This window comes from Salvelinus namaycush, chromosome 33, assembly GCF_016432855.1.
Source record: "Salvelinus namaycush isolate Seneca chromosome 33, SaNama_1.0, whole genome shotgun sequence".
NCBI classification, from domain to species: domain Eukaryota; kingdom Metazoa; phylum Chordata; class Actinopteri; order Salmoniformes; family Salmonidae; genus Salvelinus; species Salvelinus namaycush.
The window spans coordinates 26,795,140-26,807,463 of record NC_052339.1 but is presented as its reverse complement, the minus strand read 5'-3'; the positions used below and the strand labels follow the sequence as shown (position 1 = coordinate 26,807,463).

At 44.1% G+C, this 12,324-nt stretch overlaps 1 protein-coding gene across 1 annotated transcript in view; it reads right to left on the bottom strand.

Annotated features, from left to right (window-relative positions):
* LOC120027606 (laminin subunit alpha-1-like) overlaps nucleotides 1–12,324 on the bottom strand; it is a 91,363-nt gene that overhangs the window by 740 nt on the left and 78,299 nt on the right. Inside the window, exons 39-56 of the mRNA XM_038972598.1 lie at nucleotides 11,629–11,745; nucleotides 11,076–11,258; nucleotides 10,272–10,426; nucleotides 9,410–9,553; nucleotides 8,801–9,082; nucleotides 8,158–8,433; nucleotides 7,846–7,990; nucleotides 7,177–7,315; nucleotides 6,345–6,459; nucleotides 4,604–4,771; nucleotides 4,115–4,266; nucleotides 3,576–3,755; nucleotides 3,026–3,215; nucleotides 2,777–2,883; nucleotides 1,485–1,674; nucleotides 1,119–1,271; nucleotides 770–923; nucleotides 137–487 (exon numbers count right to left, since the gene is read on the bottom strand). Of these exons, the coding sequence (XP_038828526.1) occupies nucleotides 137–487; nucleotides 770–923; nucleotides 1,119–1,271; nucleotides 1,485–1,674; nucleotides 2,777–2,883; nucleotides 3,026–3,215; nucleotides 3,576–3,755; nucleotides 4,115–4,266; nucleotides 4,604–4,771; nucleotides 6,345–6,459; nucleotides 7,177–7,315; nucleotides 7,846–7,990; nucleotides 8,158–8,433; nucleotides 8,801–9,082; nucleotides 9,410–9,553; nucleotides 10,272–10,426; nucleotides 11,076–11,258; nucleotides 11,629–11,745 (3,201 nt within the window). The remainder of the gene's footprint in view (nucleotides 1–136; nucleotides 488–769; nucleotides 924–1,118; nucleotides 1,272–1,484; nucleotides 1,675–2,776; nucleotides 2,884–3,025; nucleotides 3,216–3,575; nucleotides 3,756–4,114; nucleotides 4,267–4,603; nucleotides 4,772–6,344; nucleotides 6,460–7,176; nucleotides 7,316–7,845; nucleotides 7,991–8,157; nucleotides 8,434–8,800; nucleotides 9,083–9,409; nucleotides 9,554–10,271; nucleotides 10,427–11,075; nucleotides 11,259–11,628; nucleotides 11,746–12,324) is intronic.

Below are 12,324 nucleotides of genomic sequence, written 5' to 3'. Positions count from 1 at the left end.
AGACGGAGGTCAATATATTAATTTACACTGAAATTGATCAACGTCAAAGGCTCAGTTCAGTGAAGTTTCTAGATTTGAGGGTCTTTGGGTTGTTTCTGGACAGAGACTGAAGGTTTTCTTCTAGAGAGGGGCATACCAGGGAAGCCTCCCACGTAGACCGGGTCCTTAGTCTCAGCAGAGGTGGACTGGGGGTGGGGGTTGTCAGTGAGCACCGTGACCCCGTCCACGCTCAGACTCAGAGCGTTCTTGGTCTTCTTGGCCAGCAGGGTGTGCCAGCGGCCGTCACACAGCCACCGGCCCAGCCGTAACGTGGCCGACACCCGCCCGGCGCCGTTGTTCACGTGGAACGCCGCCTGTCCGCTGGCCAGCTCCAGGCCGATGGCGTCCACCTTGGCGCTGCTGACCCCCAGGAGAACACCGTCAGGCGCCGTGCTGCGGAACTCCAGCGTCACCGTCACGTCTGAGCCCACATTGTACCCCTCTTTCACTGCAAGGGACAAACCACTTCAGACCACTGTCATGCAGTCAGGACACACATGTCCTGTAGACACTCACATACGTGTTATAAAACATGTTCAGTGTATCTATGTACTGAGCTTGTTGGTATCTTCCTAAGCATTATTCCGGTTGAAAATGGAACAGAAATGATGACGATGTTGGATTTTCCTGACGTTTAGGGACATATATTCTTTTACATATAGTTGGCATTTGAATCTAAAACAATGTCTTAATTGCCTTAAAGTGAGGCATGTAATGGCGGTAGACTCACTCAGAGCAGCATATCCGCTCCCATTGAAGAAGGTCCCGTCCTGGGCTGCAGTGAAACAGTGAGCAGTAGACTGTTCAGACACTGGACTCTGGGTGTCAAGTTCAACACTGTTCAGAATCACCTTCTGGATGCAGCCAGCCAAGCTGTGGGTCACCTGGATGAGGGAATATAAACATTTACTCGACAGGAAATGTACCACCTGCTTTCAAGACTGAAACAGTAATCTAAAAAACAATTTCAGCATGAATAGAAAATCAAATCTTATTTGTCACATGCGCCGAATACAGTGAAATGCTTACTTAACCAACAATGCAGTTTTAAGAAAGGAATGTGGTGTAGTGTGACATACGTTGCCTATCTTCTTGGCGGTGTAGGTATGGGGCAGTCCTCCCAGGTACAGCTTGTTCTCCACATCCAGAGTGTTGCCTTTAGCCGGCACAGGAGCTGACGCCTTGTTGTCTACACTGATTACCACTCTCTTCTTATTGAAGTCTGTCTTCACCTGCACATGGAGACATACACACGTTACAGGGTTGGGGAGAGTCGAGTCCTGACAACCTACCTGGTAATATCACTGCTTTCAGTCATGATTTCAAACTAACTTGAATTGTCGTAGTTTTGTTATGCATCCCCTGAATCGACCAAAATACAATTTGACCCAAACAAACACTGCAATCTACTATCACTTTTGGCCCAGAAGGGTGTGGTCACTAACTGTGTGCCACTGGCCGTCGTTGACCGGCACAGGGAAGGAGGTGATGGCGGGGCCGCTGCCCTTGTCACAGGTGAAGAACAGACGACCCCCCAGCAGCTGCAGAGTGGCGTAGTCCATCTGGTTGGCGTGGGCCATGTAGTAGATCAAACCACTCTGGGCAAAGGTACGCACAGATAGCTCCAGAAAGAAACTGTCAGGGAGAGAACCGAGAAGACATATGAAGCATTTCAGCCACTGACAAGGCTATTTGGAGTTATCCATGATTTGCTGTAAGATAAAGGTTTGTTAGACTTCTATACCGGCAATGACAAAGTGGATATGACAATTTGTATTGCCGTGACCATCTCATAATAATCCTATATTGTTGAATACATCCACCAACCAAAAACCTAGCCTGGTCCCAGATCTGTTGTCTCCTTCTATAGCCTGGTCCCAGATCTGTTGTCTCCTTCTATAGCCTGGTCCCAGATCTGTGCGTGCTGTATAACACAGCATGTTTGGCATGACAATGACCATAGGAGTTGGCAAGAGCGCAAACCGATCTGGGACCAAGCTATAGAAGGAGACAACAGATCTGGAACCAGGCTATAGAAGGAGACAACAGATCTGGGACCAGGCTATAGAAGGAGACAACAGATCTGGGACCAGGCTATAGAAGGAGACAACAGATCTGGGACCAGGCTATAGAAGGAGACAACAGATCTGGGCTTATTGAACTGTGCCTTCCTCTCAATTACACATAATGTAGGCTACAGTGGAACACTTGAAAAGACTTCAAGCTAAGTCAATGGGAATGTGTAACATTAGCCCTGCTCGTTTCCAAGCAGTGCCGGAGTCCCTCGTGAATTATAGATACTTACTGGGACAGCAATTATAATTCCTATCTTTAATGAAGAGATACAATATGCACTCAGGCTCAGAGAAAAGCAATCAACGATTAAGGCCTTAAGAGTGCTTTTTGCTATGCACTATACTGGATATTACGTTCCTACGCCACTTCAATGTACTGGAATGTTGGCTTGACCCTGTTTTACACATGTAGCTATGGGCCAACTGATATCAAGGCTAAAATGTCAAAAATGAGATACAACACTATGTAAGCCTATAGAACCATAGACGTGTGAATCTGTAATATGCCATATAGAATTATAGCATATAGAATATTGCATATAGAATTGCGACAATCATTGAAATATCACTGGATATGATCTGTATGTGAAAAAGGATTCTGTAAGTTGTGAGATGTTGATGAAGGGAGACGGTAGTTGAATGAGCCACGTCTTAGCACTGACCTCCTCCTCACTGTGTTGGGGTTGATGTTGAGGACCTTATGACTGTGTCTGGAGATGCCAAACTGATTGGCCTCTGGGAGGGATGTGCTGTTGTCCATCGATGCACACTGGAGAGAGACACAGAGTGATCAAAGAACAATGAAGGAAAAGTCGAGGAACTATCTATGACGACAGGGTGACCTGTTGGAAGGTGGAAGAGCTGCTGTTTATCCTAATAATAAGAGCTGTTTGTATTTCAGTGAGTGTTACCATGAGTGTGCCGGGGGTGAGAGCGCTGAGCTGAGTGGGGGGTGGTGGAGGGGGTCTGGAAGGGTCCAGGGTGGGCTTGGCCTCCAGGTCAGTGTCATCAGGTAGGAGGACCCTCTTAGGCCTCTCCTCCAACAGACAGCTGTCCATGTCCACGTTGTGGTACTTCACTGCAGCTGACAGGTCCAACAACCTATAGGGACACAGCACTGGTCAGAGCCTTGGGTTACTATGGATACCATCCATCTCCTGACAGTACCATGGCAATGACATTAAAGGTAGTAGCGATATAAACACACCGAAGTTCCCTGTGGGAAAAATCAAGTTGTTCTATCTACCTGCTATTGTATTCTATAACATATCTATCTCCAGAACATAATGACTCTAGTCATGCCACAACTTCTCACGTGTCTTTCAAGTCCAAACACATAAGCAAACCACAACACCATTTAGCTAATATTGCCTTCAAATGGCAAACACTTTGACAGGGCCTATGATTCTGATATAAATTGCACTAAACATGGTTTCATAGTGTATTGGGCGTGTGACTCACTTGGCATCCAGGGCCAGGTTTCTGATGCAGCCGTAGAAGGAGGAAGTGGTTCGTAGCAGTCCGGCGCCCTCTTCTGGCGGGAGGCCGCCCATGTACAGAGAGGTGAGGGTCAGAGAGGCCTTCTCCGAGGACAGGCGCACTGTCTCCTGGTGGTCCTCATCCACCAGTACCGTCATCGTCCTGGATGGATGAGACACACACACAGAGGACTGTGTCAGTAATAACTCTGCAGTGCTATTCCCCTTGGAAAAGACTTCCTGTATATTATTCCACACTGGAATATATGATTCTTAAAAAGGTACAATATGCAATATTTACTGCTGTTCAACAGCCATTTCAAAGTGACTTTAATCCCATGGCAGTTTATTGTTATATATCCATCCTTTTATCAACCATGTGTAGGCCTATGTATAACATCAGTATACAAAGATCTGATGGAGTATCATTTCAAATGAATGTTATCATTTAGAACCATCCATCAGCATAAAATCATCATCTGTGTTACAGCTTAATCAGTCCCTCTTCCTGGTGCCACTCACTTCCTGTTCCTCTGTAGGATGACAGAGTGCTCCTGTCCGTCACTGAAGCTCCCAGAGCGTGATTTGACCACGACCTTGTGGACGCTCCCGCCCTCCACCATGCTGACGTGAACCTCCAAGTGCCCCGACACCAGCATGACCGCCAGGAAGGGCTGATTGGAAACCCAGAGAAGGCTGTCAATATACGCTCTAATCTTACGTCATTTTCTGGGTTAGAGAACTCCAACTAAATCATGCTACAGTCACCATAAAGCTCTCTTTACTCCTGCTATGGTGAGAAACATGGGCATACACACCAGTGGAGGCTGGTGGGAGGAGCTATAAGAGGACTCATTGTTAATGGCTGGAATGGAATCAATGGAACGGTATCAAACATCTGGAAACCACGTTGGACTGGTTTCCAGATGTTGGTTGCATTTATTCCATTCCATTAAAATGAGCCTGTCCTCCTATAGCTCCTCCCACCAGTCTCCACTGATACACACTTACCTGGCGTGCCTGTCTGCGTTTGCGGGTGCCTCCCTTGCTGAAGCCTGCCAGGATGATGCCAGTGTGGTTGCGGGTGGAGAAGGAGGCCAGCAGCTCCCCCTGGGAGCCAAGAGACATTGATGGCAGCTCCACATAGCCCTCTCTCAGTACAGACACACTGCGGATTGGCTGGAACACACACAAGTTTTTATTTGATTTAACTAGGCAAGTCAGTTAAGAACAAATTCTTATTTACAATGACGACCTACCAAAAGGCAAAAGGCCTCCTGCAGGGACGGGGCCTGGGATTAAAAAATTAAAAAATAAAAACAATATAAATATAGGACAGAACACACATCACAACAAGAGAGACAACACAACACTACATAAAGACAGACCTAAGACAACATAACAAGGCAGCAACACATGACAACACAGCATGGTAGCAACACAACATGACAACAACATGGTAGCAACACAACATGACAACAACATGGTAGCAACACAACATGGTAGCAACACAACATGACAACAACATGGTAGCAACACAACATGGTAGCAGCACACAACATGGTATAAACATTATTGGGCACAGACAACAGCACAAAGGGAAAGAAGGTAGAGACAACAATACATCACACAAAGCAGCCATAACTGTCAGTAAGATTGAATGAAGAGTTGAAGATAAAACTGTCCAGTTTGAGTGTTTGTTGCAGCTCGTTCCAGTCGCTAGCTGCAGCGAACTGAAGAGAGGAGCGACCCAGGGATGTGTGTGCTTTGGGGACCTTTAACAGAATGTGACTGGCAGAACGGGTGTTGTATGTGGAGGATGAGGGCTGCTGTAGATATCTCAGATGGCGGGGAGTGAGGCCTAAGAGGGTTTTATAAATAAGCATCAACCAGTGCGTCTTGCGACGGGTATACAGAGATGACCAGTTTACAGAGCGAGGCTGTTACTCATAGGGAATATGGCAAGTCTTTTCTATTCTGTGCAACAATATGCCATTATCATGTACTGCTGGGCACCTTCCTCTTTACAGAAATCAACAGCAAAAATCAAATGCCACAACTGTCACTGTCACTATTCACTCTTCCCAAAACCCCTGTCTACCTTTCATTTGTTTAGAGAGGAAGAAGGCCCATTAAGGAATAAATAAATAAATGAAGGTTCTTGACTTTCAGTTCTCTAGCCTCTAACACACAGCCTTTCTAGCCTCTAACACACAGCCTTTCTAGCCTCTAACACACAGCCTTTCTAGCCTCTAACACACAGCCTTTCCTACCTCTAACACACAGCCTTTCTAGCCTCTAACACACAGCCTTTGTTACCTCTAACACACAGCCTTTCCTACCTCTAACACACAGCCTTTCTAGCCTCTAACACACAGCCTTTCTAGCCTCTAACACACAGCCTTTGTTACCTCTAACACACAGCCTGTCTTACCTCTAACACACAGCCTGTCTTACCTCTAACACACAGCCTGTCTTACCTCTAACACACAGCCTGTCTTACCTCTAACACACAGCCTTTCTTACCTCTAACACACAGCCTTTCTTACCTCTAACACACAGCCTTTCTAGCCTCTAACACACAGCCTTACCTCTAACACACAGCCTTTGTTACCTCTAACACACAGCCTTTGTTACCTCTAACACACAGCCTTTCTTACCTCTAACACACAGCCTTTCTTACCTCTAACACACAGCCTGTCTTACCTCTAACACACAGCCTGTCTTACCTCTAACACACAGCCTGTCTTACCTCTAACACACAGCCTTTCTTGACACCATAGGAGTCTCGGAGAAGGTCAAAGTTGGAGCGGGCGATCTCCATGTTTTTGATGCAGCCCACATAGGACCGTGCTACTACTTGTCTCCTGCAAAGAGAATTCAATTCACAATTTACCTTATGTTAATTTACTTAATGTAGAAAAAAATGTAAATACAACACTAAACTCAATATTGACATTATGCAAAAGGAATTCACATACTAGCTTTGATCCTAGCAGATTTTGGCTAGGCAAAGTAAACGTCTGTGCCTTGCATACTCCCTTAAAAGCCGCAATATTACTGTTTGTCCTTCTTGAGACGCCGTAGCAACAAGTACACTTCCTCAAAATAGTCTGAATTAATCTAAGATCACTCAAGAAATGTTTAATTCACTTTGACATTTTTGCCGAGGTCTTACATCTAACTAAGATGTCTGGTGCAGTATATCTCAAGTGAAAAAATTTGCATGAAAACTAGTAATTTGTCATTGAATGACAACATACACTTCATTGAAGAATCCTTACTGTAGACCAATCACTGACGAAGGGGCATAGACTTTGTCTACCGAACCTCAACAAGCCTCAAGAAAAAAATGTAGGTGCTCAAACAGCCGAAAAATCCCCTGCTGAATGCTACCCAACACCAAAATGAACAAAAACGTCACTAAATTTCATGATAATATATGTGCAAACTGTTTAGACTGAGAAGCATACAGTAACCTTAAGAAACTACACCAAAAATATATGAATCACAGCAACACAATTGCATATCAACTAGGAGTATTTAGCAGGTAGGTGAAGTACGCGCCAAAGTAGTTCCAGTACCTGATAGGTCGAGACATGGGCAATCCCCCGATGTAGATTGGGTCCAGGTCGGAGCGGTTGAGGTCAGAGGCAGACCCAGGAGACTCTGCCTCTATAATCTCTTTGTCTGATGAGTCTGCAGCCATCACCGATATATAAGCTGGGAGGATGGAAAGAAATACAACAGTTTACTTTACATCAGACCTGGGTTCAAATACATGTATATTTAAGTATCTGCTTATTTAAAATACTTTTTTCTGTGTATTTAAGTACGTGCCTAAAACATGTGCTTTTATTTGAGTATTTGAATCGTTATTTGTTAAAACAAAATAGTCCAAATTGTGTTTGAGTGTATTTTCAAATACTTATTTCAAATACTATTTTCAAATACCTGGGTTAAATGGATGGGAGTGTATTTGAGTCAGTGTATTGAGTATTTTCAAATACTTTCCACGTGTATTTCCTACTTGTCTTGTCAAATAAAAGATATCTGAATACTTACTTTGAATGTATGTGAAAGTAATTACATACATACTATAGGCATTATACCAGGACAACCACTACAAAACAATAGGGATATACACAGTATCAATAAAGCTCCAGGGGGGAAAAGCTGATTGTGACCCCGAAAATCGTGGTTGCCTGACTATACCCTATATAACTCTTAGCCTATAACCTATGAACTATGACCTTTGCGTTTGTTCCTCTGCAGGGTGATCTTGTACCAGCTGCCAGTGTTATAGGCTTTGTTGGAGGAGAGGGTCAGAGGACCAGAGCCAAGTTCAAAGGTTAGATGCACTTGGCCCTCCACCAGCTCAATGGACAGGAAGTCCCTCTGAAATAACAAATAAACACATCAGTCAATCTTTATCGTCCCTAGAGGGTAATTTGACTTGCCACAGCAGAGGACGATATCTTTCCACAACAGTATGTACATCTAGAAAACAAATACAGACTGTTCAGTGTGGTTGTAGTGTGTTTGTGGGTCAGCAGGGGGCGTACCGTGCCGTTGGAGGCCAGGTAGAGCAGCAGGCCGTTGGGGGAGAGGGTCTTGAACAGCAGTACGATAGAGGTGGAGGTGGAGCGGAGGGGTTTCTCTACAACTGAGTAGCCACTGCCATCAAAGTGGAAGGACGTCTCCTCCGTCTGCGGACTCATGAAGCAGCCGCGACACTGGCCCTCCCTCTCGGCATAGTTCCACAACCCGATGTTCTTCTCGTTGAGCGACGCCTCCCCCATACAGCCCTTGAACTGGGTCATCTTCACCGCGGAGGACTTCTGTGTAAAAGAGATTGAATAAATGGTTTCAGATTATCTCAGTGCTTTGCATGTCCTTTGTAATTTTGTGTCAAGCGACTTGAATGTTTTTTAAAGTTTTATTGGTGGCGAATACAGAATGATACGTGTTGTTGACGTAACCATAGGTGTGGGAAGATGTTTGGGGGTGAGGTTGCAGCGATTTTTTCGCCAATGGTGTAAGGGTGCTGAGAATGTTTTGTCGAGGGGGTCTATATCGGTCTATGGATGTAACTGTATGGATGGTTATGGATGTAACTTGAATTGAACCAGTTCAAGCTCTCAAGGACCCAAGGAGGTGGCTAGAACCATGTCTGAGTGAAAATGACCCAGCCAGGTGTGACTGTACCTTGATCTGGCCTCCCAGGCCGCCAACAAATATGAGGGTAAACTTGTTGACATCCAGGACCGTAGCAGAGCGTGGTGAGGTGGTCTTGACCGCGGGCAGGGGGTCTGACTCCAGCTGGTGGACTGACAGCGTGCCGTGCCTCCCAAAGCGCGTGGCGTTGATGTGATGCCACTTGTTGTTGTTGATCTGGATGTCGGGGTACTCCAGTTTGGCGTGGCCTGAACCCACATCCCACAAGAACCCCACCTTGCCATGATGCATCTCCACCGCCATGAAGTCCACCTGATATACAGCACCAGTCAAACGTTTAGAACACCTACTCATTCAAAGGTTTTTCTTTTGTACTATTTTCTACATTGTACAATAATAGTGAAGACATCAAAACTATGAAATAACACATATTGAATCATGTAGTAACCAGAAAGTGTTACTTTACACATGTAGTTATAGCGGTAACATTGACGTACATTATAAAGGGTTTATGAAGGGTAGTTTATAGATGGTTTATAGATTATGTATAACTCTCTGCTTGAATGTAGATTATATAGACTTTAGTTTAAAACAGACTTATGGGTAATCATTACGAGGTACTTTCGGTGGGTGACTCACGCTGGAGCTGCTGCCCATATAGAAGAGCAGGTTGTCAGGCTCGCTGGTCTTGACGGTCATAGTTAGAGTGTTGAAGTTACTGGAGGACATCTCAGGCTTGTAGGCCCTCACACAGTCTTTGTCTGCCAGCACTGACACCTTGATCTGTACAGGCGAGAAAAGGACAATATTATGTATGTCAGTTGAGGACAGAGTGGGTTGGTCCATGTACAGCAGGGTTCCATGTACAGCAACTGGAGGCCCGCGGGGTGGTGGTTCTATTTGGCCACCCCAAGTTTTCTGAGCAAAAACCAAATAGTTGGACACCAGGAAATCAGCACCAAGTGATTGTAATTTTGGAAATCTGAGACAAGTGATTGTAATTTTGGAAATCTGAGACAAGTGATTGTAATTTTGGAAATCTGAGACACGTGATTGTAATTTTGGAAATCTGAGACACGTTATTGTAATTTTGGAAATCTGAGACACGTTATTGTAATTTTGGAAATCTGAGACACGTTATTGTAATTTTGGAAATCTGAGACACGTTATTGTCATTTTGGAAATCTGAGACACGTTATTGTAATTTTGGAAATCTGAGACACATTATTGTAATTTTGGAAATCTGAGACACGTTATTGTAATTTTGGAAATCTGAGACACGTTATTGTAATTTTGGAAATCTGAGACACGTTATTGTAATTTTGGAAATCTGAGACACGTTATTGTAATTTTGGAAATCTGAGACACGTTATTGTAATTTTGGAAATCTGAGACACGTGATTGCATTCAAATGTATGCGAGACCCGCTCCTCTAGTTGATGATCCCTGATGTACAGTGTGTGTGTGTGTCTGTGTGTGTAGTCCAGCAGCAGTGACTAACCGAGGCAGCCTGTTTACGGGCCTGGTTGATCATCTCTCTGATCTCAGACAGGTTTCTGCTCAGGTTTTCCCCCAGGATCTTCAGGGGTTTAAGACGGTCATACAGCCTCTCGGTACGACTCTCTGCCTCCTTCAGCTTAGACTCAGCTGTCCTGGCTAAGAGGGGCAACAGATAGGACAGGTTAGTAATGCTAATGTCATCTTACTCATCTATGTCAGTCACATAATATCTCTAGAAATGAGCCTGTAATTGATATGTCACGATAACATGGTAATAACATTTGACTAACATTAAACAGGTATTTGGGACACTACTTGGCTTCTAATGTGGTGTGGTTGAAAGCTAGAGTCCTTAGATGCTACATCAATTTTTGGACTTATAAATGAATGATTATGTACCCATTGAATCTTGAAGAATATAACTTGTAAATGCCTCCTGAGCTTAGTTCAACTGTCACACCCCATCAGATCGCTAACTATCAGCTTGTTTTACTCCAATGTTTGTAAACAACATTTATAAATGTAAACAAACACTGTATATCATGGATGGTCAGTCCTTGCATCCATAGCTCTGTCTATGAATTTGACCTGTGGTTACCTTTCTCAAGCACCCTCCTTCAGATTTTTACCAAAATAGAGGCAGGGTTTTTGTTTTGTTATTGTTTCAACTCCGGATTCTAGATTTATTGTGGAAAGGTTGAAATCAAAGGTGAAAAACACTGTAGAAAACACTGGCATGACAAAGTTGCTAGCTATAATCTAGCTATAATCATATTTGGTTGTCAGAATAATATGTTAGCCTCACCGGTGGAGTGTGAGTCAGAGAACAGCTGATTGGTGTTGGAGACGCTGGTTTTGGCCTGGGCCACTGCCTTGCTGGACTCCTCAAGTCTGACCCTGACCTCCTCCAGGCGCTCCAGTGCCCTCTGCAGGGAGGAGTTGGCCATGGCAGCCTGCTCTTTGGCCTCCAGCACCTGCTCACTGGTGCCTACAGGGGGCAGCACAGTCAATGTGAGTGATGTACTGAGGTACCACATTTCATGCTGTTCTCTGTTGTCCCACTGTTTAGGGTGTCTTTGAGTCTATGATGAAGTGTTCAATATATGACTTATGTGATAATCATTAGTTGATATCTACTATTTTCATCCAGTGGTTCAGACATTTTTCAAGTGAGAAAAAACAGCTCAGAAAGTTGTAAAGTACAACATTGTGTTATTGTTGGTTTTAATGTAGCATTTTTGAATGTTGTTTTTATGACTTAACACAGGGAAGAGATCATGAAAGTACTAGAGTGTGATGTAGGAGAAATTACACATAAAAGGACAATTATTAGGGCATCAGTTGGCAGTACCACTCACCGTTGGGCAGGCTATGGAGCAGGAAGGCTGGCTCTGGGGTCAGTCTGCTGCTGTTATGGAGATGATTTATCAACAATGCCATTCTGTCTGTCACATCACGGATGTTAGCGAGGAGACCTAGGAGAGACAGAGACATGTCACTTTTACTACAATACAGTGCATTCGGAAAATATTTAAACCCCTTAACCCTTTCCACATTTTGTTACGTTACAGCCTTATACTAAAATGAATTTAAAAAATGTCATCAATCTACACACAATACCCCATAATGACAAAGTGAAAACAGGTTTTTCGAAATGTTTATAAATGTATACAAATTTAAAACAGAAATATGTTATTTTAATAAATATTTAGACCCTTTGCTATGAGACTCGAAATTGAGCTCAGTTGCATCCTGTTTCCATTGATCATCCTCGAGATGTTTCTACAACTTGATCGGAGTCCACCTGTGGTAAATTCAATTGATTGGACATGATTTGGAAAGGCACACAACTGTCTATATAATGTCCCACAGATGACTGTGCATGTCAGAGCAAAAACCAAGCCATGAGGTCGAAGGAATTGTCCGTAGATTTAAAGGTCCCCAAGAACACAGTGGCCTCCATCATTCTTAAATGGAAGAAGTTTGGAACCACCAAGACTCTTCTGAGAGCTGTCCGCCCGGCCAAACTGAGCAATCAGGGAAGAAGTGCCTTG